Below are 26,702 nucleotides of genomic sequence, written 5' to 3' on the forward strand. Positions count from 1 at the left end.
ACTGATGGGTGCATTCAAAGGTAAGATAAATTACTTTGAAAAAAAATTACCATCATCACAAGTCAGAAACTATTCGAAATATTTTGAAGTGCATACGAGAGCTACTCTCCAAGGAACTCAACTATTCATGTGGCATAAACAAAGCCATTGATGTATCACGACTTGAAAGTAGGAATATTTGAATGTGTTATAAGTCCAATCAATGGAGGAATAGCTAGATAAAAATAGTTAGATCAATAGAAAATGAGTTTAAATATATTTTATTTTGACCTTTTAATTTTGACTTGAGTCAATACTATTTGATTTGGTTTTATGGTAGGCCAGGCTAAGTTGGTCTAATGTCTTATTACTTATTTTATTAAAATATTATGAATAATTTACATATGATATGCAATAATCTCTTCTTTTTTTCTTTTTCTTTTTTTACTTTCTCTAACATAAAATATTACATGTGTTACAGAAATTATTTCTTTGATATTTACAAAGATTTAAACTATATAAATATATGAAGGAGGGGCTAATGATAAAAATAAAAGTTTTTGAGACACTAAACTTAAGAAAAAGTTGAAAAAAAGATTAATTTATCAGCACGAGTAAACAGATTATTCCCTTAATCTATAACCTGCACATAAGTAGTTAAACCAATAATTTACAGGGCTGGAACAATTTAGCTTGACTTAATCCTAATTAAAACTGGATATGAGAGCACTAGAGTGAACGTGTGTGTATAATTATTGTTTTACTCGCAATTTTTAACAAAATTTTACGACATAATGCCAACCTTTCGATATTTTAATACACAAGTTAATGAATATTAAATACACACTTTTTAACACTTGTAATTACTTTAAAATATTAAATAGTTGTTATATCGATCATTTTTTTAACATATATGTTTGATATATACCATATAAAATTATTAATAAACTTTTTATGATAAAAATAAAAATAAAAAATAGGAAAATGATCGATAAAACATTATTATATAATACTTTCAAATCATTTTATCAAAATAAATCAACAGAAACCTTCCTTTCAATTTTGTTTAAGCTTTGTCAAAGTTTAAAATTGAAATAAAACGAATTATTTATTAATATCCAAAAAGGATAATATATAAGGTTGTAAATGTAAAAATTAATATTTACTCATGAAAAAAATACTAAAACAAAATCTCAGTTCATGATGAATAAACAAAATCATTTGAAAGACATAGCTGAAAATATTAAGCAAATATATCGTTTCATCTTCAAAAGAGGCAATTTATATTGATTTGGTCTTTAAATGTTTGTGTGTGTTTTTCTAAATTAATCAAATACGTTTAATTAACGAAATGTCACTTTAATAGTAATTTATAATCATTTTATTATAATTTTAACGTTATTAAATAAATATTTTTTTAGTAGATGTCTCAGGACACACAAGAAAATCTTTTATAGTAATTTTTTTATTAAGAATTACAAGATTTAATATATTAAATATATTTTTTAATAAAAATTATTATTTACTAATTTTATATTACGTGTGCTTAGATACACATTTAAAAAATTGTTAAATAAATTTAAAATAATAATAATAATAATAATAATAATAATAATAATAATAATAATAATAAAGTAAGAAAAGCACTATATTGCAAAGTTATAAAGGTCTACCAGTTTTCGAGCAAATTTATAATATAACTTTATAAGGAATGGATTTGAAATTTCATTGAAAATGGTTGGGTTATCGTTCAGTAGTATTCTCTGGTGTGATTATAGCTTATAAATAATGTGGCTGAAGGATTATAAAGGTATATCAATGAAGACTATTCTGCTACACTATGGCATCACTATCTGGAAATCACTGAAATAGTTCTCTCTCTTGCACTTGTGTTACCTTGTTTCCACCATGCACAACCTATTGAGAAGATGTTGGCAGCAGAAAGCCCAAAAACACAATAGGTGGATTTTTTTCAAGCTTAAAGATTGTTTCTAAATCTTATTAATTACCTTCTTAGAGTGGTTGGGCTTTTGCCTCAGGTTATGTAATTTCTGTCTTATCTTTAATGATATAATTCCTACTACTGGAAAAGCATTGCATGTGATCTAAGCCCGATGTTATAATACCATAAACATGTTTATCAACCATATAATAAAATTAAGAATCTCAATCACAATGCATGTTGTGCAGCAGATCTCTTATTCTTTGATTACCATAAAAAGGGTGAGGTAATGTATTCCGTATTGATGTATGGAATGCCGACATTATGGTTTTCGATTCCGTATATAATTTTATTCCTTTAATGGCTTCTTCAATTAATTCTCAGACTTTCCATTGTTAGTCAGTTCTTCCTTTTAAGCAAAAAAAGAATTTTCATTAATATTTTGAAAAGACAAAATCTTTCCCTCTTTGCTTTCAATATCATTCCTGTGATGACGTCCATAATTAACACTCAAGCTTTGCATTACACAATATCTCTATCTCTCCCTCTTCAGTGTTCCCATATCATCAGAGGAAAACATACTCTTTTATTGTTTCTCAATAGACCAAACAGAGAAAATGGACAAGCCTCAGTTGAGGAAGTACTTTTATCAACTCCGGTTTGTGTTACTCACTTCCTTTATTTTTTGTTTGTCATTTCTTCTCTTGGGTTTTTATATGACTGTCAGTGATCATGGTTTTACCCTTTTACTTATCAACATGAATGGTGCAAAACATGCACATATGCCTAAACCCTCAAATTCTTCTTTCAATTTTGAGAAAACTATTGGTTGTCCTAGAAAAACTAACCATTCCAATCAGAATAAAATAACTATTGGGACCTCCAATATACCAAGGTGCATTGCAGAGAATCACAGAGAGACCATAGTTCCTGTCCATGGTAAAGGGCCTATGAGTGAACATATGAGTTCCCCTCCTTTGATTAGAGGCACTGTTGGAGTTGTTACAAATCATCCCACAAGCAATTTGGATTCGTGTTCAGGCCAATATATATATGTTCATGATCTTCCAAGCAGGTTCAATGAGGATTTGCTGAAGAGTTGTCACTCTCTCATAAAATGGTTTGATATGTGCCCTTCCATGTCTAACTTAGGCCTTGGACCTAAGGTTATTGAGAAATCAAAGAAAAGGGTTCTGTTGAAGAAAAGTTGGTATGCAACTAACCAATTTTCACTTGAAGTTATTTTTCATAACACAATGAAGCACTACAAGTGCTTAACCAATGATTCTTCACAAGCTTCTGCTATCTATGTACCCTACTATCCTGGCCTTGATGTGGGTCAATACCTTTGGGGCTTTAATGTTTCAATGAGAGATGCTTCACCAAAAGAACTAGTGAAATGGCTGGCACAACGACCTGAATGGAAAAGAATGTGGGGTAGAGATCATTTCATGATTGGAGGGAGAATTGGTTGGGATTTCAGGAGAACAACAGATAACAATAATGACTGGGGCACAAAGCTAATGTTTTTACCAGAAGCAAGCAACATGTCAATTTTGCCAATTGAGTCTAGTGGTTCACATGACAATGAGTTTCCAATTCCATATCCAACTTACTTTCACCCTTCTAAGGATGTGGAGATTTTCCAATGGCAGAAAAAAATGAGAAAAGTTAAAAGACCTTACTTGTTTTCATTTGCAGGTGCTCCAAGGCCTAGTTTATCAACATCCATCAGAAATGAGCTAATCAAACATTGTCAATCTTCTAGGAGTTGCAAACTCCTTGATTGTCTTAATGGTCATCAAAATCATTGTGATGATCCTGTGCATGTCATAAAGGTGTTTCAAAGCTCAGTTTTCTGTTTACAGCCACCAGGGGATTCATTCACTAGGAGATCAACATTTGACTCAATTTTGGCAGGGTGCATTCCTGTTTTCTTTCGTCCAGAATCAGCATATGACCAATATTTGTGGCATTTCCCCAAAAACGGTTCTAGCTATTCTATATACATACCAGAAAGAGATGTCACGGAAAAAAGGGTAACGATCAATGAGACATTGTCTGAAGTTTCAGAAAGTAAAGTGTTGGCAATGAGAGAGGAGGTTGTAAGACTTATTCCAAGAATAATATATGGTAATCCAATTTCTAGATTAGAGACTGTTGAAGATGCATTTGATATAGCAGTTAAGGGAATTCTTGGGAGAATAGAATCAATAAGAAGGAAGATTACAAATGTCAATCTGAACAATACCAATTCTTACCATGCGGGTGGCAAGGATACTAAGTGAGTTACTTTTTTATTCAAATCAACTTATTAAGTCAGGTGAATCAACAAAATTCAGAAATCTTAGAATTTGGAAGGTGTCACAGGAGTTATTAATTAGTTGCCTTTTCATTTCTGTTTGATTTTGTGGATATACATATCCTCTATGTGTAACTTTCCCCCAACAATGTCAAAATATTTCGTTATAATCAAAATACATTATTTAGAGTTAAGTTAGATCTAATTCGTTCTCAATTCCAATACATGTGAAATTAAAATGAGTGAAGATATACATATGCAATGGGGTTCATTTATTTACCGAAGAAAATCCTTGAACCTATGACAGGGTTATTTCTCCATCGAAAAATTGTGCTTAAGAATTAAGAATACTACTGTAACTAATGAGACGTGGTGTTGAATTTTTAGATTGTTGAAACAAGGAATCATATATTTTTTCTTCTTATATTAGAGACGAAAAATTAATATTAATTTTAGATAAGGACATTTTTAGTCCCTGATTATAGACTTCAAATTTTCATCTCTAAATATTAAAAAAAATCAAAGACAAGCTAAGCTCCAAGACAATGTAATTAATTGAAATAGAGGTTAATTAAGCTTTTCAAGTGATAGCATTCTGAATCAACCGATAACTGTTTGGAGAGAATCAATTGTTCTGTATTTTAAAAATGCAAATCTATAACCATTTAGATGTGAAGATCACTCGTACTGTACTCAATGATTAGCATATACAACAAGAACCAGATATATTATTGGTGGGTGCTGTGATGCTTTAAAATTTTTGTATAGGTATTATCTAAAAAATTTATACTAATAAAAAAGAGACACATGATAAATTAAAAAATATTATTATATATAATTTATTTAAAATTAATATAATATTATTTACTACATGTTCTTATTTTATATATATATATATTGTATATTAAATTTTTTTATTTTACTTTGTTATCATTTTTTTTTATATTTTTTTAGTTTCAAATAAAATATAATTTATATTGAAGTAATTTTTATTTATTATAAATAAAAAAATTATAACATAATATATTAACATAATAATTAAATATTAATAATAATAAAATTAAGAATATAAAAAATATATTTATATAATATTATTATTTTATTTTTAAATTTTAATTTATGTAATTTTAATTACATCTTAATTTTATTTGAAGACTTAAACGTTTTTTAACTTATTTAAATATAATAAATATAATAATTTATTATTAAATAAATTTATTATTTAAATATATGTCTAAATATTAGAATTCTGTAAAAAAAATTTTAAAGTACCACGAAATTTACCTATATTTAAGCTAATATGCGAAGGCAATAAACAAGACTCTTTAAGTAATGCCATAGCCTTTTCACATGCTTGTCTTTGTTTATTTTGACATACACATACACACCTGACAAGACACACCATCTGCTATAAACTAGAAAGCTTTATACATCCAAATTCCTTTCAAATAGCAAATGCACACGGAACACTAATATAAGCACAAACGACTATGAGCATTAAGCAAGGCACTTCGTTGAGCATTTTTCCAAGAAGAAAGTGGTGGAGTATCAGATTCCTTCCATGTACGCACCTCCATATCTAACACCCTTACTAATAACATCAGCAGCAGCATAGGACTCAAGTTCTGCCATTTCTTCTGGTGTTAGTTTGACAGACAAAGATCCAATGTTTTGATAGAAGCTCTCAACTTTGGTTGTTCCAGGTATAGGGCACACATCTTTTCCTTGGTGATGAACCCAGGCTAATGCAAGCTGAGATGCAGTACATCCCTTCTTTGAAGCCATTTCAGTAACCCTCTCAAATATAGCCTTATTCTGCTCTGCATTTTCAGGTTTGAATCTAGGAAGAACCTGCAATAGATTTAAACACAGACAAAAAATTATATTTAGGTATCATTGGTTGACAGCTAAAAAAATTACAAGGAAATTTCCCTGATTTACATACATAGTATTATTATGCAGGATATGGTTCTGAAAAAGCACAAGTAATTTAGATGAACTTTAAAACATATTTAATAGCATGCTTTTCCACAAACCTGCCGGTAATCATCCTGTGACAAATTCTCAAGCAACTTAGTTCCTGATGAAAAGAATCCTCGCCCAAGAGGACTGTATGCAACGATTCCAATACCAAGTTCCCTGAAAAGGACAAATTAAAAGACATGAAATTATATTCTAAAAAGAGTATAGATAGATAACAATAACAACAGAACATAATATTTGAATATTAAGTCACACCTGCAAGTTGGAATAATGTCTTCCTCTACATCTCTTGACCATAGAGACCACTCCAGTTGCACAGCTGTTATTGGATGAACTGCATGTGCTCTTGTTATTGTTGAAGCTGAGGCCTCAGACAGACCAACGTATTTTATTTTCCCCTCCTCAACAAACTTCTTAAGCTCACTACAATACAAAAAAAAAATAAAAAAAAAAAATCGAAGTCATCAAACCTTTTGTCCTTAATTTTTTAAGTTATGTAGTGGGAAATAATATGTGCCTAGCATTACTTTTCTCACTGTATTTTTTTTTACTGAAATTATATTTGTATAACAAGGTGTAAGATTTATTTTACAATCATGAAAGAGATAAAATGAAAGGAGAATATTGTAAATAAAAAAAGGTAATGCGATGAAAAGAGATTAAAAAAGTGAATGATAAAAAAATTATAAGAATAATATTACTTTATATTTTAAATCCACAAAAATGTTATAACTTCCCCAAAATCCTCGTTCAAATCCGCGTATTTTTCCTATACTAAAATTTCATAGCATGTGTGAACCATGGGAGAGTCAGCATATGTGGATTTAAAAAGTGTTCCAATCAATATTTTGAAAAAAACACTCATTTCATGAAGTGAACAAAAGCTTCTTAGTATTCAGTTCAAGTTACTAAAACCGTGTTACAACATTAAACTTTCTTAGTCTATGTCAAATATGTTACATAATATAAAGAAAAGAGACTACTAAACCAAAGCATAGAGAAAGGGCCAAACCGTGACTTCAATTGGCACATTAGCATCAACCCGATGTTGGTAATAGAGATCGATGCAATCGATACCAAGTCTCTTCAAGCTGCCATCACAAGAAGCTCTCACTTACGCTGGATCGCCGCGGATCTCTGCTTTCCCTTAAACATAGTTGGCCCCAAACTTTGTGGCCAACTCAACCTTCGCTCTCACACCTCCCTTCAAAGCCTGTTCCATAATTTCATATATATATATATATATTTATATATACAGCTTTTTCATGTGACTAGCTTAAGTTTTTATTTAAAAAAACCGGATGTATATGGCATAATTCAATGCATGGATAACACATTAAATGTTACAATTTTTAATAAAAATTTAGAGTTCAGAGTTTTCTTAACACGTGTGGCTGAAAACACGTTAAAAAAATGGTTATAGATATATACACTCATTTCATGCTATCATATCATAACATATGCATGCTCAATGAATATGCCACTAGACCAAAGCAAATAGTAGAAAAATTCAGACCCAGAATTGTCATATCAAACAACACAAAGAATCAAAACAAACCCAAAAAGGGTAGCGGAAACAAACTTAAAGTTGGAACCTTTCCAAGGAGGAGTTCGTTGGTGTGAGGACCATAGGCATCAGAAGTGTCAAGAAAAGTGACACCGCTTTCAACAGCATGATGGATAAGAGCAATCATGTCAGGTTCTGTCTTAGGAGGACCATAGAATGCAGACATGCCCATGCAACCAAGTCCCTGTATGTACACTTGCAAGCCTTGTGAACCCAACTTCATTCTACCTACTTTTGCCATACCTGTGGTGCTGTGTGCTTCCATTGTCAGTGACCACAAACAAGACAGGTTCCAATTATTGGGTTGGGTTTACCTCAAATTGCAGGTCTTGTATAAGGCCAGAAAGTGAAAGGTTGATGCATGCATGCAATGGTGGAGAAAATATTTTTTTGACTGTCTCAAAATAGAATATTACGAGGTTGTCTAACCTATATGTTCCACCCACTCCACTTAATATTAAAGAACTTAGTTGTTATTGTTGTTGTATTAATAATTATAAACATAATATTTTTATAATTATTAATGAAAACTGAAAATAATTTATATAACCAGCAGCCTTAACTCATCATTAATGTCAAACTTTTATTATTTCTTTATCACTAGTCCTAAATATAAGCATCGACTGACTCTGAACTTAACTGAGAAGAGGGCCAGAAATAAATAACTTCAGTTATATTTTTTTTAATGTATTGAAGATATTTTTCAATTAATTATTAGAAATTATTGTTTTAGACAAATATATTATCCAAATAAATATAATCTACTTCATCATTAATACTCAGAGAAACTTGTGTTGACGATATGTGCATGAAGCTAGGAAAACATAGAAATGGAGAAAGATGCATCATGTTGTCCTTCTCTTCATGCCATCTAGCTTGAACTACTCCCTCTCCATTACAAATGAAGTGAACTTTTAACAATTGTTTTTTCATATTAAGTGACATTTTTAAGATTTCAATGAAGCATTACTTCTTTTATTCCAATTCTATCCGACATAAATAATGAATATGATAGTTGAGTATCGTGGAAATAAATTTTTAAACAATCAAACGGAGTATATAATAAGAATAGTTTAGCAAAATTATTCCACTTATTAGATATTTATTACTTTCTTTAATCTTCGGGAAAATGCCTTAAATTTCAATCAATTTGAAATGGAGGGAGTAATATTTTCTTTCGTGCTCTCTGTTTTCATTCAGAGTTGGGCCAAACAGTGCTACATTTGCTACATTACCTTGACTTAGCTTCCTTCCATATTTGGACTAAGATTGGATTAACCTGTAAGAAACCATAAAGGAAGAGTTAAAGTGAGTAAAGGAGTATCACTATCAGCCTTGTGGATAACCAAGTCGATAGTGTCAATTTCCTTTTAAAGGCCTGTTTAAAAAAACTTATGAAAAATAATTTATAACTCTCATACTGAAAACAACTTATTTTAATAAGTTATTTTTGGTATAACTTATTAAATTGTTTTTAGCTAACCTTAATAAATTTTATGGTTAAATTTATGAAATAAGTCATTGTTTTAAAAAGAACGAATAATTCCTTAAATAAGCATATATCAAACGCACCTTAAGACTTTTAGGTACAATATGGTTTTGATTTACTACTTTTGCAGTAGTTGCATGAACCTTGCAAGTGAAAATAGTGTGGTTGCCTTATAACAATGTTATTGAATCTTCCATGGCAAACGTGTGAGAGATGATTCAGGTTGTTCCAAAACAGTAAACTTCGTCCTTACGAGCACATGTCAAGAATCATTAATTAAGGATATAACTAAAAGTTTGGCTGCCGCAATTAAAATTCAGAAAAACCCAAAAATATCTCAAAAGTTATAGATGTAGTTATCCAGGTCAAGTGATAGCATTTGGATCCTGTTTTGTGTAGTGTGTAAACAATACCTGTTAGGACAAAATCAATTTTTAATTTTTCGAAAAAAAGAAACTAATCCATAGATCATGTAGATGTGAAAACTCACTCCAACTGTACTCAAAAGATTAATTAGCATTCGCAGCTTAAGCAAGATATTGCTTAAGCTAATTAGTCAAGCCATAGCTTGCCTTTTCACAAGCTTGTCTTAGTTTATTCTGATACACACACAAATATGGAGTCATCTGCCATAGAGTTCAAACCATTTAAAAAGACACATGAACTGCTAGAAACTAGAAAGGCTTATGGAGCCAAATTCCTTTCGAAAGTGAACATATTCCCCTCATATTGGTCTGTTCCTTAGCAGCAGCAAACACCTAAGATAGAGACTAGTATAAGCATTATGAAATGGACTTCATTATGCAGCTTTCCAAGAGGAAAGTGGTGGAGTATCCGATTTCCTCCAAGTAGGTGTATCAGCCCTGCATCTATCACCCTTGACAGCATCAGCAGCTGCAAAGGACTCAAGTTCTGCCATTTCTTCTGGAGTTAGTTTGACAGACAAAGCTCCAATGTTCTGATTGAAGTTCTCAATTTTGGTGGTTCCAGGTATAGGGCACACATCTTTTCCTTGGTGATGTACCCAGGCCAATGCAAGCTGAGATGGAGTGCATCCCTTTTTTGCAGCCAGTTCATTAACCTTCTCAAATATAGTCTTATTCTGCTCCACATTTTCAGGTTTGAATCTAGGTAGAGTCTGCAACAAATTTAAACACATGCAGAGGATTATATTTAGGTATCAATGATGGGCATTTAATAAAATATCAAGAAAAATTCCCAGATTGACTATCAGGTGTCAAGTAGGAAAAATCCTAAAACTTGGATCTAGGGAAGTGGCAATTGGCCATAGCATGTTATGCAATCAAATATATTACTATCTATTTCAAATATTTTCTCTCTTTTTTTTCCTTTTTGGTCACAATATTGTGCATCTTGATGATGTACAATTCTCATCCCATAATATTGTGTATTAACCCAATACCTGATGTACTACAAAGAAACAATATCTGCATTAAGCATATAGGATCAAAATGAAGAAATATACAACATGTTTTCCTTTTTTTCAAGGCATGCTATGTTTTCATTCATGCTTTTGTCTTTCTCTTTTTTCTTTTTAACTTTTGTTTGGTCACTCAACATCTCCTCACACCTCATAATTCAGATCTCATTGTAGGAATAGTTAATCATGGGATGTGAAAAGTCTTAGGGCCACGGGTGAGGAGATGGGCTCAAATGGAGCCAAGCCTACACTATGGAAGGTTTACACTAGAAGAAAGAAGAAATGTATAGGCAAGGAGGGTGACTTGGCAGAGAGAGTGTAAGTGGCTAAGGATGGAGTCTGTTATAGTAGTAGGGTTGGTGTGTGAGAGGGCATCTTGTCTGAAAATTAAGAAGTTAGTTATGGAGGGAGGGCATTAGCTCTCTGTAGGAGCATAGCTCTGGGCAATAGTACTCATTCTACGGATTTTTCCTTTTTATATCAAGTAATATCAGCTTTCTTTTCCTTTTTTCCTTGTTTATCTTTACTGGTTTGCATCAAAAGGACAGTAAGTATACAGGATGAATGCAACACTGATAGCAAGAGGGAAAAACAAATGACCAACTTCGATGTTAACATACATGTTTTGTACTGAATAAATCAATTCCAACTACTTGAAAAGAAATATTATATGGAAATATCAATGCATAATGGAAATGATTTGTTACTCGTGTATTAAGGCTTGAAATATCAGTGTTTTATTTTCTCCATTTACGTCACATTTGACTTATGATTTATTCTCAGGCTCTAGACTTATCATGAAAATGCACAATTAAATGACAAATTTTACAAGTAATTATCTTTTCTATCGTGGGCTGAGGCTAATCCTGCATTTACTTACTTAATTGCCTTTGGAAAATTAGACTACGGGAAGCTTACACGATATGTTTCTGTTTATTGTTTAGAATTCTGTGTTCATTTACAATGTGATCCTAATACATGTACTGCCAAACTGTTTTTTGAGGAAATGGAAAAAATTAGATGAAGAATGTAAATGAACTATTTTCAACTATAGTCAAGCTGAATGCAACAACCATACACAAAGCTTAAACACTTAGATATGCTGATTTGGCAACAATGCATAAAAATTCATTTTTTTTAATTGTTTTCTGTTAGCAAACATAATTATTGTGTAGTGAAGATATAACTAATGGGATCACTACATAAAATAAGAATGAATAATTTAACAATAATATTAACAGGAAATTTAATCATTAGTTTTGGGACTAATAAAAATTTAAAATTCAAAAGAGAGCCGAAGTTAGAAGTAGGTGTCACTGAGTGACTGTGACATTCAAGGGCCTTGAAATAATCCAAGGTTCCAAAGCAGTGCTAGGAGATTTGATTTTGAAAATGCACAAGTAAAGGATATGAATGTTCTTTAAAGGCATAGTTGTCCACAAACCCGCCGGACGTCATCCTGTGACATAATCTCAAGCAACTTTGCTCCTGATGAGAAGAATCCTAGCCCAAGAGGACTATATGCAACGATTCCAATACCAAGTTCCCTGACAATTGAGAAGGAAAAGTTGAAAGTCAGAAAGTTAGACCTCATATCATTGCATTTTTACAAGTCCCTGAAAAGAAAATTCAGATGAAAAACATAATGTTTCTTCAAAAGATCCCACCTGCAAGTTGGAATAATTTCTTCCTCCACATCTCTTGACCATAGAGACCACTCCAATTGCACAGCTGTTATTGGATGAACTGCATGTGCTCTTCTGATTGTTGAAGCTGAGGCCTCAGACAGACCAATGTATTTTATTTTTCCCTCCTCAACAAGTTTTTTAAGCTCCCCAATCTTACATTATGAATAAACAAAAGGAAAAACTTGAAGTCATCATAGACTGACTTTTTAAAATTCCATAACGTGTGTAAAAAAAGAGAAAGTAAGCATGTGAATGTAAAAAGTGTTCAAATCAATACAACAACAACCAAGCCTTGTCACACTAGATGAGGTTGGTTATATGAATCACACTGTCATTAAGATTGGTCAAAAACTAAATTCTTTGAGATGTTTACCATAAGATCCCTTTTAATAATTTAGAAAGTGTTCCGATCAATATTGTAGAAAAAATATTTCATTTCCTGAAGTAAACTAAAGCTTCATAGTATTATGTTCAAGACACTAAAGCCATTACAAGATCAAACTTTCATACTCTATGTCAACTTGTCAAGTACATGTTCCATTAAGAAACGAATGAAAACATGATTAAACCAAAGCGCAGAGAAAGGGCCAAACCGTGACTTCAATAGGCACACGAGTATCAACCCGATGTTGATAATAGAGATCAATGCAATCGATACCAAGTCTCTTCAAGCTGCCCTCACAAGCAACTCTCACGTATGCTGGATCACCACGGATCTCACCTTTCCCTCCAGCAAAGTTGATTCCAAACTTGGTGGCCAACTCAACCTTCTCTCTCACACCTCCGTTCAAAGCCTGTCTCACAATTTCATGCAAATATATATATATATATATTAGCTCACAATTCACAATTCACAAATCATCCTATCCTTTCCCATCATATCATATGCATGCTCAAAACATATGCCACTAGAACAAAGCAAATTGCAACAAAATTCAGACCCAGAATTATCATATCAAACAACACGAAGAATCAAAAGAAAGCCCAAAAGGGCAGTGGAAACAAACTTAAAGTTGGAACCTTTCCAAGAAGGAGTTCGTTTGTGTGAGGACCATAGATGTCAGAAGAGTCAAAAAAAGTGACACCGCTTTCAACAGCATGGTGGATAAGATCAATCATGTCAGGTTCTGGCTTAGGAGGACCATAGAATGCAGACATGCCCATGCAACCAAGTCCCTGCATGGACACTTCCAAGCCTTGTGAACCCAACTTCATTCTACCCACTTTTGCCATACCTTGTAATGCTGTGTGCTTCCACTGCCAGTTAGCACAAGACAGGTTCCAATATATTGGGTTTAACTCAAATGAATTCCCATTGGTTACAAGTGAATGTGTGTTTGGATATTATTTCGACTTAGTCTAAGTAGAATCTGACGTACATGTTCCACCCACTCCGCTTGATTAGATTATAAATAATATTTTATGATTAGTCATAATTATAAAAACAAGTGGAAATAATTTATATATCCATTGCTCTTAAATCATCATCAATACCAAACTTTTCACCTTTCTTTTATTTTATCGGTGTATGCTGTAATGCTTTAAATTTTTTTTATGATTATTAGGTTATTCTACTCAAAAAATTTATACTAATAAAAAAATATAATAAATTATAAAAATATATATTATTATATATAATTTATTTAAAAATATTATTTTTTACGTAGTCTTATTAATATAAATATATATATATATATAGTATATTAAATTTCTATTTTTTATAAATTTTTAATTTTAAATAAAATATAATTTTTATTTAAATAATTTTTATTTATTATAAATAAAAAATAATAATATAATATATTAATATAATAACTAAATATTAATAAAGTTAAAATTAAAAATATATAAATATAATAATATTATTTTATTTTTAATTTTTTAATTTATTTAATTTTAATTATGTCCTATTCTTCTTTAAATCGTTAAATATTATAAATATAATAATTTATTATTTAAACATGTATATCAATATTTTTAATTTTAAATAGAATATAATTTTTATTTATTAAAATAAAAAAATTATAACATAATATATTAATATAATAATTAAATATTAATAATAATAAAATTAAAAATATAAAAATATATTAATATAATATTATTATTTCATCTTTAAATTTTAATTTGTTGAGTATTAATTACGTCTTGATTCTGTTCAAAAATTTAACCATTCATCAACTTATTAAAATATAATAAATATAATAATTTATTATATTATTTAAACATGTGCTAAATAGTGTTGGTTGGAATTTTTTATGTAGATATTTTAAAAAAATTTAAAGGTATTATAGATTTTTATTTTTTTTTCAATAGCATTATTAGTGTTTTTAAAACTCTGTTTATCTTGGACTCTCATTTTAGATTATCACAATAATTTTAGGAAATCACTTTTGAAGTGTTTTTAAAATAATAATCAAACATTATGACATTCTCGATGTCGATAACCGCGTGCAATTAACGTGGCTGTCCAACGTTACCCTAAAGCTAAAGTAACAAAAAATTTCAGAGCTAAGCTACACTTCACGAGCACAGCATGTCAACAATAGTCTAATTAATAGAAACCAAAACTTTTGCAAACAGAATTCGTCAAAGGAGAACTCCAAACATATTTCCAAAGTTACACATTAAGTGCATCTGTGCATGTTTGTATTCACGTTTAGATAGTAAATCCACGTTCACTTCGACACTAATAGTTTTAACTTCTGCATAACGTATTTTGAAACACACTAATTTGTATACTAAGCTCCAAGAGAAAGTAATATATAAAGGTCATTTGCTTTCAAGTGATAGCATTCTGAATCTGGATGCCCTCAAGTCTAATAGTGTGAAATCGAAGGCTGTTAGGACAAAAATCAATTGTTCAAATTTATAAAAATACAAATCCTGACATCATGCAGACGTCTTTGAAACAAGATATATAACTGAAATTGCTTTTTCAAGGCAATAAGCATGACATTCAGCAGAAAAAGACGTGGCTCGAAAGAAAAATTGAAATCTACTTCTCAATATGACAAGTGATATAGATACATTATAATAGGATTAGGTGTTAGAATTATTTAAAACAGTTGAGGTTAATAAGTCATTGATGAGAGAAAACTAAAAAACAGAGAGAGAATTCCTATCACTATATCCACTAATAATTATAAAGTTATTACAAATAAACTTAATAACAATAATTATTTATAATATGGTCTAAACAACATAGTTCAATATTTTAGTATCAAATTAATCTAAAATTAAATTAAAGTTATAACAAAAATTGATTTATGTCAGTTCACACATAAAATATCTAACAGTCTTTCACTTGGACAATATAAATCAAAAACATCATATTATTCCATATTAATCAATAATATGTGGCCACAACAAGATGACAAAATAAGTCAACACAAACTATAAACATCTTAACAATGCAAAAAATCATACTCGAAAGAGTAATAATATCATATATTATAAGACACCTATATTCGGTGACTCAACAACAGAGTGAAATATGAATAAATGGGAAAATCTTAAAGCACAAGATGCTTTATAAGATTCAAGAAATCTTATTACAACAACAAAATTGATACTGGATCCAAAATGTCTCCACAATCACAGTATATACATATACAATAATAATTATAATAATTAAACTAAATAAAACAAATGTATATGACAAAAAATAATAACAATAACTATTGTTTGAACAATAATGTCTCAAATATTATCAATGTCTCAAAACATTACAAATACGAGATCATAACAAAATATGAGAATAAACTCTCACTAATCTAAAATACCAAAGGGACTTTATTACACCCACACACAGGATTACATGTTCAACAAAAACTTTAATAGCTATCCTTTTTGTTAAGAGATTAGAAACCATAGGTTCAGTAGCGATATGCTTAACACGAGTTTTAAACTTTTGTATTTTCTCTCTCACAAACATAAACTTTGTCTTAAAGTGTTTTGTTCGCTTTGAGCTATTATTATTGAGAGATAAACTAATTATTACAAAGTTATCACCATATATAGTTAAAGGCCTAAAGAGATACTCTTCACATCAAATTCAGTAATAAAGTTTTTCAACCTTATTGCCTAACGTGTAGCCTCATAACAGGCTATATATTATACTTTCATAGTTGATGATGTAGTTGTAAGAGTCTATTTGACATTCTTTCAAGAGATAGCTTATCAGCTAATACAAATACATAACTTGATGTGGACTTATAAACATTTGAACAACCACGATAATCAGAATCACAATAATATATCACCTCAAGATGACCTAATCTCCTATATTATAATCTCTTGTACCTTTCAGATACCCAAAACACGCTTTGCAGCCTACCAATGTGCCACACTAGGTTTACTCAAGTATCTCACAAATATGCCAACAACAAAAGCAATATCAAGGCGTTTATAAGGCTACCAACAACAAAAGAATAATGAATTTTCTCTATATTTACTACTTCACTTTTAGTATGAGGACACTGGGCTTTGGAAAATTCTACACCCTTTTGAATGGGGCAATACAAGGATCACAAAATTGCATATTGAACTCATTCAGGATTTTATCAATATATCTTTGTTGAGACAACCTAAGGATACTGCAATATCTGTTGCGATGAATCTCAATGCCTAAAATAAAAGATGCATCACCAAGATCCTTCATATCAAAATGAGTGGTAAGCATATGTTTAGTTTCATTTAGAAAATCAACATCATTACTAGCCAAAAGGATGTCATCAACAAATTATTAATAGCAACAAATTTCTCCCACTATTCCTCAGATAAATAAATACATTTATCAATTGTATTTTTGTTAAAGTCAAGAGAGGGTTTTATCAAATTTCTTGTCTAGAGACATATTTTATTAAAATGAGCTTACTTATCAGCTAGCGAAAGATTTGGGTGTGGAAGCATTTGGCTCATTCTTAGTAAAGTTAAAAAAAGGCAAAGAATAGTTTAACAGAATCAACCTAGTACTCATAATTGCTTTCATTCAGCTTTGGTAGAGAGTTCATTTGACAAAGCTAAAATTTATACATAAATGAGAGATTTTTGTCGAGTAAACTCAAATAGACAAGATAGAGTTTATAATAACAACAATGTTACCTCATGCAATTATAATCCCATCGCAATGTTCCGAATTATAATACAAGAGTTAACTCCCACGGTATAGAAAACAATTATATTTTTAAAGCTAATATTGAAAGGATACTGAAAACTTTAAAATATAATTGCTAATCATTAGGAACTAATCAATAAAGACAAATTGATAGAGTAGATGCATTATTTAAATTATTTTCAATGCCACATTAATTACAATAAATTTCATATAACAATATTTTATCATAATCTATCTCGCGAAGGCGAGTTCACAATTGTGAAAAATACCCAAGAACACAAAATAGTCTAAAACAACATATCTCAGAAATATGTCTCAAAATTTTGTAATAGCAATATGACATAATCACAATAATCAATAATATACACATAATAGAACACGAATAATTTAATTAATCAAATAATACCAAATTGATAAGTATGTTGAACATAATGTGCATACTAGTGTCAAAAATATGTATAAAAAAAAACTTTAAACCAAAATTAGAAGAGTATATAATATTTTAAGCATTTTTTTACAATAAAATTTTTTAACAAAATTACTTCTGATGTCTATAAAATAAATCTAATTTACCAATAATTTTAAAATAAAAAAAATAGGTTTCATTATTACTATTATTCATATTGATTACTATAGTAAAATAGATTTATATATTTATTTTTAGTATTTGTTGCCAATACGATATAATGTAATACTATATACTACAAACATGCCCCAAAATATTCATCATAGCAAGTGACAATGCAGCCATCAATATAATGCAATAATTAATTTATGCAATACAACAACGAAATTACAAAGTCTTCCTCCATTTAGAAGAAGTTTGTCAATGACTAGACATTGGAAATATTATTTTAATTTAGACTTGAAATAGAAAAAGAAAAATTATTAAGGAAATACTTTGATATAAATTAGAAGTTGAACTTGCATAAGAAAGAGGGCTTTTGTAATATATGCTTTCGTAATATATGCATTAATTGGAGCAAACAAATTTATGGTTTAAAATGACAACCCTACATCAAAAAGTAGCAAAACAAATTTTCAAGATAATAGTCCAATTTATATCCACTCATTTTAATTATACTCAAATGAATAGATAAGAACAAGATTGACATAAGATCTTAAGGGAAAATAAATCCGTAGACCCACAAATTTCATCTTGCATAACCTTTTGTAGTTATCTCTTTCCACATTACCCTATCTTGTGAAAAACTCACAATAAGGTATCTAAATCCCATCAATTAGAATAAATAGAAAAGAAACAACAAAGATTAACTATGACCAAGTACAAACCACAAATTCACTATGTACAACCAAATTAAATTCAACACTTGAACAACAAAATTCAAAACTAATTTAAAACTCATAAAAAAATTGAAAAACATAGTTCTTATATGACAATAAAGTTTTGTACTCTATAACACCACACACACCATCTTAAAACATAAGCATATAGAATAATAACTAAAATCAATCAAATGTTTATGGATTTTCTTTTTCAAAACTCTACAAAATCTATGTAATTTTTGTTTCAAATCACAGTCTCTAACATTAATGCTATGAAAAAAGAGTGGATAGTTTGAGTTTTTTCATTATTTCTCCCTCAATACTTGATGAAAATTCATGATTTTAGTGTTAAAAGATTTGAAATTTCCTATTTTATAGAAGTCCTAAGAAATTGAAAGTTTTTCACAAACGTATGGATTTGAAAATTTTCAAATTTAAATTGAGTTCAAAAGTTAGTATTTATGATTTTAAAACCAAAATTCTCCTTGTACACAAATCTATTTCACACGATTTTTACATCAATTTATTCATAATATTAACAGTAACAAAAGCCCTAAATTAATTTTGAAATTAATCAAAAAAAATTCAAAATCCTAAATTGAGCTCATCATATGTATAAATATATATTTTTAAACAATTAGAAAAGCTCTATATCTCTTAAAGAAAAAATTAGAATTTAATTCTCAATATGAAAGAAAACTAGAAAACAAAGAGAAAACTTCTTTTATCACCCTTTCATATGCTCTAAGTACACTGTCTATATCTCGATAAGATAACAATTATTCTGAAGTAATTAAGAATAGAAACCTCTCTGGTTAATAACAATAAGTCAAACCTATCTAATATGACTCATTTCAATAACAATAACCATAAAACTATATCTACTAATAATTATAAAGTTCTTATAAATAAGCCTAATAACAATAATTATTTATAATATGGACTAAACAACATAGTTCAATATTATGATATCAAATTAATTTAGAATTAAATTAAAGTTAATATTTTGACATTAAATTAATTTGAAATTAAATTAAAATTATAACAAAAATTAATTTATATCAGTTCATACATAAAATATCCAACAAAAAAGACATACCATAGCCTTTTCACATTCTTTCCAGGTTTATTCTGAAATATACATACACACCTATATGGAATCATATTCATAACCAAACTCGTCAACTGCCAGAAACTAGGAAGGTTTATTCAGCAAAATTCCTTTCTAATGCAAAGGAATGAGCCCTCATACTGTTCTGTTTGTTAAAGTAGCAAGCAGCAAATACTTAAGGAACACTAGCATAAGCATTAAGCAACGCACTTCATTTTCAAGCTTGCCAAGAAGAAAGTGGTGGAGTATCAGAATGCTTCCATGTAGCCATATCATCCTGGTACCTATCACCCTTCACAGCATCTGCAGCAGCAAAGGACTCAAGTTCTGCCATTTCTTCTGGTGTTAGTTTGACAGACAAAGCCCCAATGTTCTGATTAAAGTTTTCAATTTTGGTGGTTCCAGGTATAGGGCACACATCATTTCCTTGGTGATGAACCCAGGCCAATGCAAGCTGAGATGGAGTACATCCCTTTTTTGCAGCAAATTCATTAACTCTCTCAAATATAGTCTTGTTCTGCTCCAAGTTTTCAGGTTGGAGTCTAGGCAGTGTCTGCAATAGATTCAAACATATACACAGAAGATTTTATTTAGGTCTCAATAATTGACATTTAAAAAGATAACAAGTAATTTCCCTTATTTACACATATAGTTAGATACAAGGTGTCAAGTAGGAAAAATTCAATAACCTGGACTTAGGGATGCTACAACAGGCCACAGCATGTCATAAAATCATATTTCAAATATATATGTCATGTTAACTTCTCTTCAAATCTAATGTTTTCATTCACTCTCTCTTCTTATAAATTTTTGTTTGGTCATTCAATATCTTCTAAAAGTTTAGATCTCAATATAGGCTGAAAAGGTTATTGTGGAAAGTGAAAGGACAGTAAGTGCACAGGAAGAATGCATTCTTGAAAGTTACTGGGCAAAACCGTGACAAGCTTTGATGTTAATAAGTATTCCTTGTACCCACAGAATAAATAAATGCTAACACTTTGAAAAGGAACGTTCGATGCAAATCTCAATGGGTAGGATGTACGTTAGTCTTTTATTAAGGCTTGAAGTATGTGCATTTTACTTTCTGCATTTACTTCAGTCGGCTAATTGACTTGTTTGCACAATTAAGCAACTATGATTTTTTGTAGTAGTTGGCATGTCCGTTGTGGCCCGAAGGCTAAGCTATTACTGAATTTACTTATTTATTTCCTTTTGGAAATCCAGATTAAGGGTAGCCACATGATATGGTCCTGCTTATTGTTTAGAATTCTCAATCATGTTTACAAGTAGCAATTAGGTGAAATTTGGCAGGGGTAATTAGGCTTATGAAAGCGCCTTACAACCTTCGGATATATTCTTTCTAGCTTGTTTCAAAGAGCTTCACATATATGTTTATCAAAGAAAGCTTTCTTCTCTATCTTATTTTCAAAAAGTTCCATTATCAAGCTTATGAATAAACTCTCATTTGATAAGAGCTTACTCATAAGAGTTTAATTGAGTTGTTACACACCCTCATCCATCACTATTACATGTTCTGCTAAAATGTTTTATTATAAAAAAAAAATAATGGATCACAAAGCTTAAATAAACAACTGTGTTGATTCTGGCCATGGTGCTTACAAAATTTTATTGTTTAATGTTCGCAGTCAGTAAGCACAATTATTGTATAATGAACATGATCTAATGGGGATCACAACAGACCACAAGAATGAATGATTCAACAATAATACTTACTAACAGGTATTTTAATCATTAATGTTGGGACTAATTAAACTTGAAGACAGCAAAGGTTAGAAATAATCCAAGGTTCTGAAGCATTGCTATGAGAATTGACTATGAAAGAGCACAATTGACACGAATTTCCGTAAAAAAAGCATGCTTTCAACATACCTGCCGGAAGTCATCCTTTGCCAAATTCTCAAGCAGCTTTGTTCCTGACGAAAAGAATCCTCGCCCAAGAGGACTGTATGCAACGATTCCAATACCAAGTTCCCTGAAAAGGACAAATTAAAAGACATGAAGTTACATTCCTAAAAAGAGAATAGATAGATAACAATAACAACAGAACATAATATTTGAATATTAAGTCACACCTGCAAGTTGGAATAATGTCTTCCTCTACATCTCTTGACCATAGAGACCACTCCAATTGCACAGCTGTTATTGGATGAACTGCATGTGCTCTTCTTATTGTTGAAGCTGAGGCCTCAGACAGACCAATGTATTTTATTTTCCCCTCCTCAAGAAGTTTCTTAAGCTCACCAATCTTACAATACAAAAAGCAAAAGAAAAACTCAAAAAGTCATCATTTATTGTCGTCTTATATATGCGAACAAATAGTTATTTCCCACATCAAATATTGATATCATCTAACGTTTTATAGAAAGTGTTTCCATTGGAAAATATCAAATTTCCTCAAGTAAACTAATGCTTCAAACATACTACTCCGTTCAAGACCCCAAGTTACTGAAGCCATTACAAGATCAAACTTTGTTTCAGATTCTCCAGAAGGAACACCGGGACATATCCTAGTAGGGTGCCAAATATGTCAATAGTATTAGTTTTCTTAACATGAGTCGACAGAGACAAATGTTAAGAAATGAAGAAATAGTAGTTTTTTTCAATTTAAAAATGGTAGTATTTAATATTATTAAAGACTTTTAACTATGTGATATTTTGTTATTTTAGATAAAAACTTACTACACATAGATTCGTATTCTATAGATTCTTATTGTATATCTTTAGATGCAAGTTTAAAAAAACAGTGACAAACCGTGACTTCAATAGGCACACGAGTATCAATCCGATGTTGGTAATAGAGATCGATGCAACCAATTCCAAGTCTCTTCAAGCTGCCCTCACAAGCAGCTCTCACGTATGCTGGATCACCACGGATCTCCCTTTTCCCTTCAGAATAGTTGATTCCAAACTTTGTGGCCAATTCAACCTTCTCTCTCACCCCTCCTTTAAGAGCCTATCCCACAATTTCATATACTTCATCAAATCATATCGTAAAATTTCATATGCCATTAGGCCAAAGCAAATTGTAACAAAATTCAAACTCAGATTTATCATTCATTATCATATCAAACAACTCAAATAATCAAAAGAAAACCGAAAAGGGTAGCTGAAACAAGCTTAAAATTGGAACCTTTCCAAGAAGGATTTCGTTGGTGTGAGGACCATAGACGTCAGAAGTGTCAAGAAAAGTGACACCACTTTGAACAGCATGGTGGATAAGAGCAATCATGTCAGGTTCAGGCTTTGGAGGACCATAGAATGCAGACATGCCCATGCATCCAAGTCCCTGCATAGACACTTCCAAGCCTTGTGAACCCAACATCATTCTACCCACTTTCGCCATTTCCAGGTTCTGTCACTGCTTCTCCTCCCTCTGACTACACACAATCATCACACAGATTCCACTCTATTTATTCTGTTTTTCAGTCGGCATAAGAAGTTCAAAATAAAAATATTTGTAATTTCAAAATTATAGAATTATCAGAAAGAATGTTAAAATAATATTTTATAATTATTAATAAAAAATAAAATACTCTGCGTATAAGGGGCCTTATATATTCATGACACTTGTGTCAGTGCCTAGAACGGATGTTTCTAGACCAACAAGACTATACTATGTTGATTTGTCTTATCAGATTGGACAGGTACTCGAACACCACTTTGAATTTGTCTACCGCCGCCCCTCAGTGCCGCCCCTCAGGTGTTCACCCACCGTTCGCCCAAAGATTTAAATTAATTAAAAAAAGTTTAAATATATTTTTGTCCTTACATTTTTACATCCTTTTGTTTTAGTTTCTTTTGTCTTACTTTTTTACTATTGTTATTTTTAGTCTTTTGACACGGTTGAATCAAAAGTGAATATTTGAAAGTATTTTAATAAATTAGATAAGCAATAAAAAATTATAAAAAAATAAAAACTAAAAATAAGTTTGAAGAAATTACAAAGAAATTTACTAAAATTGAAAAAAATATATTAAAACTAGTAAAAAATAATGTCAAATTTATGATTTTTAATATAAAATTTGAAAATGTATACTTAAATATAAAATTTTAGAAAGAATTATAGAAGTATAAGAAAGTAAAAAAAATGTTACTCGATTTTTTTAAAAATTATAAACTTACTATTGACAATTTTTATATAAAATTAGTTAATTTTATAAAACTCAAAAAACGATTTTTAAATTTTATATAAAAATCGTCCATGATAATTATTAAGTATATAACATTTTTAAATTCCATATTAATTAAAAAAACCCTCAAATTAAAAACTTATATTAAACTTGGATAACAGTTTTTATAATTTAATTTATATATTTTTTCTTTTTTTTCATTTTGTAAAATTTTTTTAACAAAGTAAAATTATAAGACATACACTAATGACAAGTCAAATTTGATTGTTTGTCCAAATCAGCTTAGTTGAGAAATTTAACATCAAAATTATACTCTCTTTTTACAGTTGATTGAATGCACGATCAAAATGTTCTGGAGAAGATTTTCCAGGCTGCGACCATACCTTTAGATACAATAATGACATTTTGCGGTACATGAATACACAATAACATAAATATTTAGTGTTTGGGAAGACATTCTTAATTACTACAACCTTAAATAAGCAAATAATGTGGCCGTCTAACGTGACCCTAAAGCTTAAGTATGCAAAACCTTCATACCTTACTTGCACTTCAAGAACATAGCATATCCACTACGTCACAATTAACTAACATTTCTCTAGTATTAAAATTATGAAACTTGCTACTCTTATTACCAAATCTCCAACTTGCATTTCTCATCAATGACCAACATGAAATCCATTCGTTTTTCCTCCGAAACTAATCAAACACAAACACCCACCAATTCTTTTTCCATGCAAATATTAGATTCCTCTGTCCGAATTCTAATAAAATCATGGAAGAGAAGGCAAAGGTGGTTACTTTTTTTTGCCACCTTCAACCAAGAAGATTTGAGTGGAGCACCATGGCGTGCCCATTTGGTCAATTTCCTTGAATCAACATGGGTGCATGTGTTTTCAATCTCATTGCTTATTGTTGACCTCATCATCACAATCCTTGAGCTATCTTCATCTTTAGTTACATGCGAACAAGACATGAACCAAAAGGTGGAACTAAGTTTCCATTGGATTGGAATTGGTATAACAAGTCTTCTTTTAGCAAAGACAATGGCTTTACTTGTGGGGTTAGGCTCTTCATTTTTCAAGCATTTGGGACATGTTATTGATGGAGTTGTGGCCATAGGGGCTATAGTTTTGGAAGCCTTTGTGATGAGAAAAGGGGGTGGTTTGTTGGTTGTAGTGAGTTTGTGGCGTGTCATTAGAGTGGTAGAAAGTGTCTTTGAGCTAAGTGATGAGGCCATTGAAGCTCAAATTGCAGGGATAGTTAACCAATTTGAGGCACTCAAAGAAGAGAATATGAGGCTCTTGGAAAGAATACATGAGAAGGACAATACAATTGAAAAGCTTAAAGAGGATTTAGATAAATGTAGGGATGGAAGCACTTTCATAAGTTCAATGAAGTTTTGAAATTCACATGGTGTGGCCTTGTACTTTTTCAATTTAGCCATTGATATTGCATCATGTAACATTTCGTCATGATGGTTAGAGGACATTTCTGCTACTTAATTATGATTGGTCGGAAGGATCACAGAAAGAGAAGGAAACGAATGCTTTATAAATAAGAAAGCTAGTGTCATTGCTTCAAGTTTCAAAAACCCCAAAAATTAGAGAAGGAAAAGTTGTTCATAGAAAAATTCATACCCTACATAGACTTTGGGGGATATTGGACTTAGTAACTCAATCCTCGTTAAGAAACGTTGTAATTAACATGTCTCTCCATTAGTCTTTTGGATAATATAAAAGCTACCTATAAAACTAACTATTTTTCTTATTAGCTTATATTGGGACTACCTAATGTGTGCTTAAGATTGTTTGTACTTTTATCATCTTTTTATAATAGTATAAGTTTAAAAATTCTTACATCTAATTTGAGTTTTTTATTTAACTTAAACTTAACGAATTATAATTTATTATTTTACTGGCCGTTAGATTTAAATTAAATAAAATGTTCAGATTAAGTGTAAAAATTTTTAGACTTACATTAGTATAAGAAGATCCTTTTTCATATATATATATATAAACATTTGATACAGCCTAATAGAGTATAAATTGATGACTAAAATATTCTAAACTCTCTAAACTTAATATTAATAATATGATAATTTCACAAACTTTAAGGCTAGTGAAATGACTCAGGTAATCAAATGAGTTCTTTTAGAATGTGGAAAAAAAAAATCCATTCTTTCATTTAAAATATGCATATATTGAATGCAAAACATAAGAATAAATTAAAAAATACTATAAATTTTCAGTATTAATAATAAAGACTTGATTATATAAAAATTAAATAAAAATAAATTATAAAAATTAATATATATCCTCTTTATTAATATAATATGTCAAAATTTAAAAATAAAAATAAAATTATCAACACAATAATCTTAAAGTTTATATATATATATATATATATATATATATATATTATTGATTTGGTCTCGTACAAGGAATAATATTTAATAGAAATTTTTATTTAAATGAAAATATAAAATAAATTTAAGTTATTTAATTTTAAAAAATAATTGTTTTAAAACTATTAAATTTTTAAAAAATAACATTGATACGACTAAAATTAAAAATAATTTAATGTAAATTACATAAATTAAATTTAAGAAATAGATATATATAAATGATTAAATGTAAATTG

The 26,702-nt window shown here is 30.1% G+C and overlaps 3 protein-coding genes and 1 pseudogene across 7 annotated transcripts; 2 read left to right on the forward strand and 2 right to left on the reverse strand.

The window, feature by feature from the left end:
- Nucleotides 1-2,679: 2,679 nt before the first annotated feature.
- LOC113862571 (probable xyloglucan galactosyltransferase GT12) lies at nucleotides 2,680-4,209 on the forward strand. The gene has a single exon (XM_027495650.1). It carries the CDS (start codon nucleotides 2,680-2,682, stop codon nucleotides 4,207-4,209), a length of 1,530 nt encoding a protein of 509 aa, XP_027351451.1.
- A 1,562-nt stretch (nucleotides 4,210-5,771) lies between these two features.
- Nucleotides 5,772-8,014, reverse strand: LOC113863138 (annotated as a pseudogene).
- Nucleotides 8,015-9,764: 1,750 nt separating this feature from the next.
- LOC113863137 (probable aldo-keto reductase 2) lies at nucleotides 9,765-23,371 on the reverse strand. 5 transcript variants are annotated; one of them, XM_027496583.1, is made up of 6 exons: nucleotides 23,182-23,328; nucleotides 13,412-13,533; nucleotides 12,985-13,185; nucleotides 12,371-12,543; nucleotides 12,148-12,250; nucleotides 9,765-10,400 (listed from the first exon to the last, which is right to left on the reverse strand). In XM_027496583.1, the coding sequence occupies exons 1-6, from the start codon at nucleotides 23,270-23,272 to the stop codon at nucleotides 10,062-10,064; spliced, it is 1,029 nt and encodes a 342-aa protein (XP_027352384.1). In that variant the 5' UTR covers nucleotides 23,273-23,328; the 3' UTR covers nucleotides 9,765-10,061. The 5 variants fall into 5 exon arrangements, with proteins under 5 accessions (XP_027352384.1, XP_027352386.1, XP_027352387.1 ...); XM_027496585.1 differs by lacking the exon at nucleotides 23,182-23,328 and adding an exon at nucleotides 15,074-15,102 and having other exon boundaries at nucleotides 9,894-10,389; nucleotides 12,152-12,250; nucleotides 13,412-13,607; XM_027496586.1 differs by lacking the exon at nucleotides 23,182-23,328 and having other exon boundaries at nucleotides 9,894-10,398; nucleotides 12,197-12,250; nucleotides 13,412-13,691.
- A 1,350-nt stretch (nucleotides 23,372-24,721) lies between these two features.
- LOC113862572 (voltage-gated hydrogen channel 1) lies at nucleotides 24,722-25,465 on the forward strand. The gene has a single exon (XM_027495652.1). It carries the CDS (start codon nucleotides 24,722-24,724, stop codon nucleotides 25,463-25,465), a length of 744 nt encoding a protein of 247 aa, XP_027351453.1.
- Nucleotides 25,466-26,702: the final 1,237 nt, after the last annotated feature.

The sequence above is a fragment of the Abrus precatorius genome, unplaced genomic scaffold (assembly GCF_003935025.1).
Source record: "Abrus precatorius isolate BTA unplaced genomic scaffold, Abrus_2018 Scaffold3, whole genome shotgun sequence".
NCBI lineage: Eukaryota > Viridiplantae > Streptophyta > Magnoliopsida > Fabales > Fabaceae > Abrus > Abrus precatorius.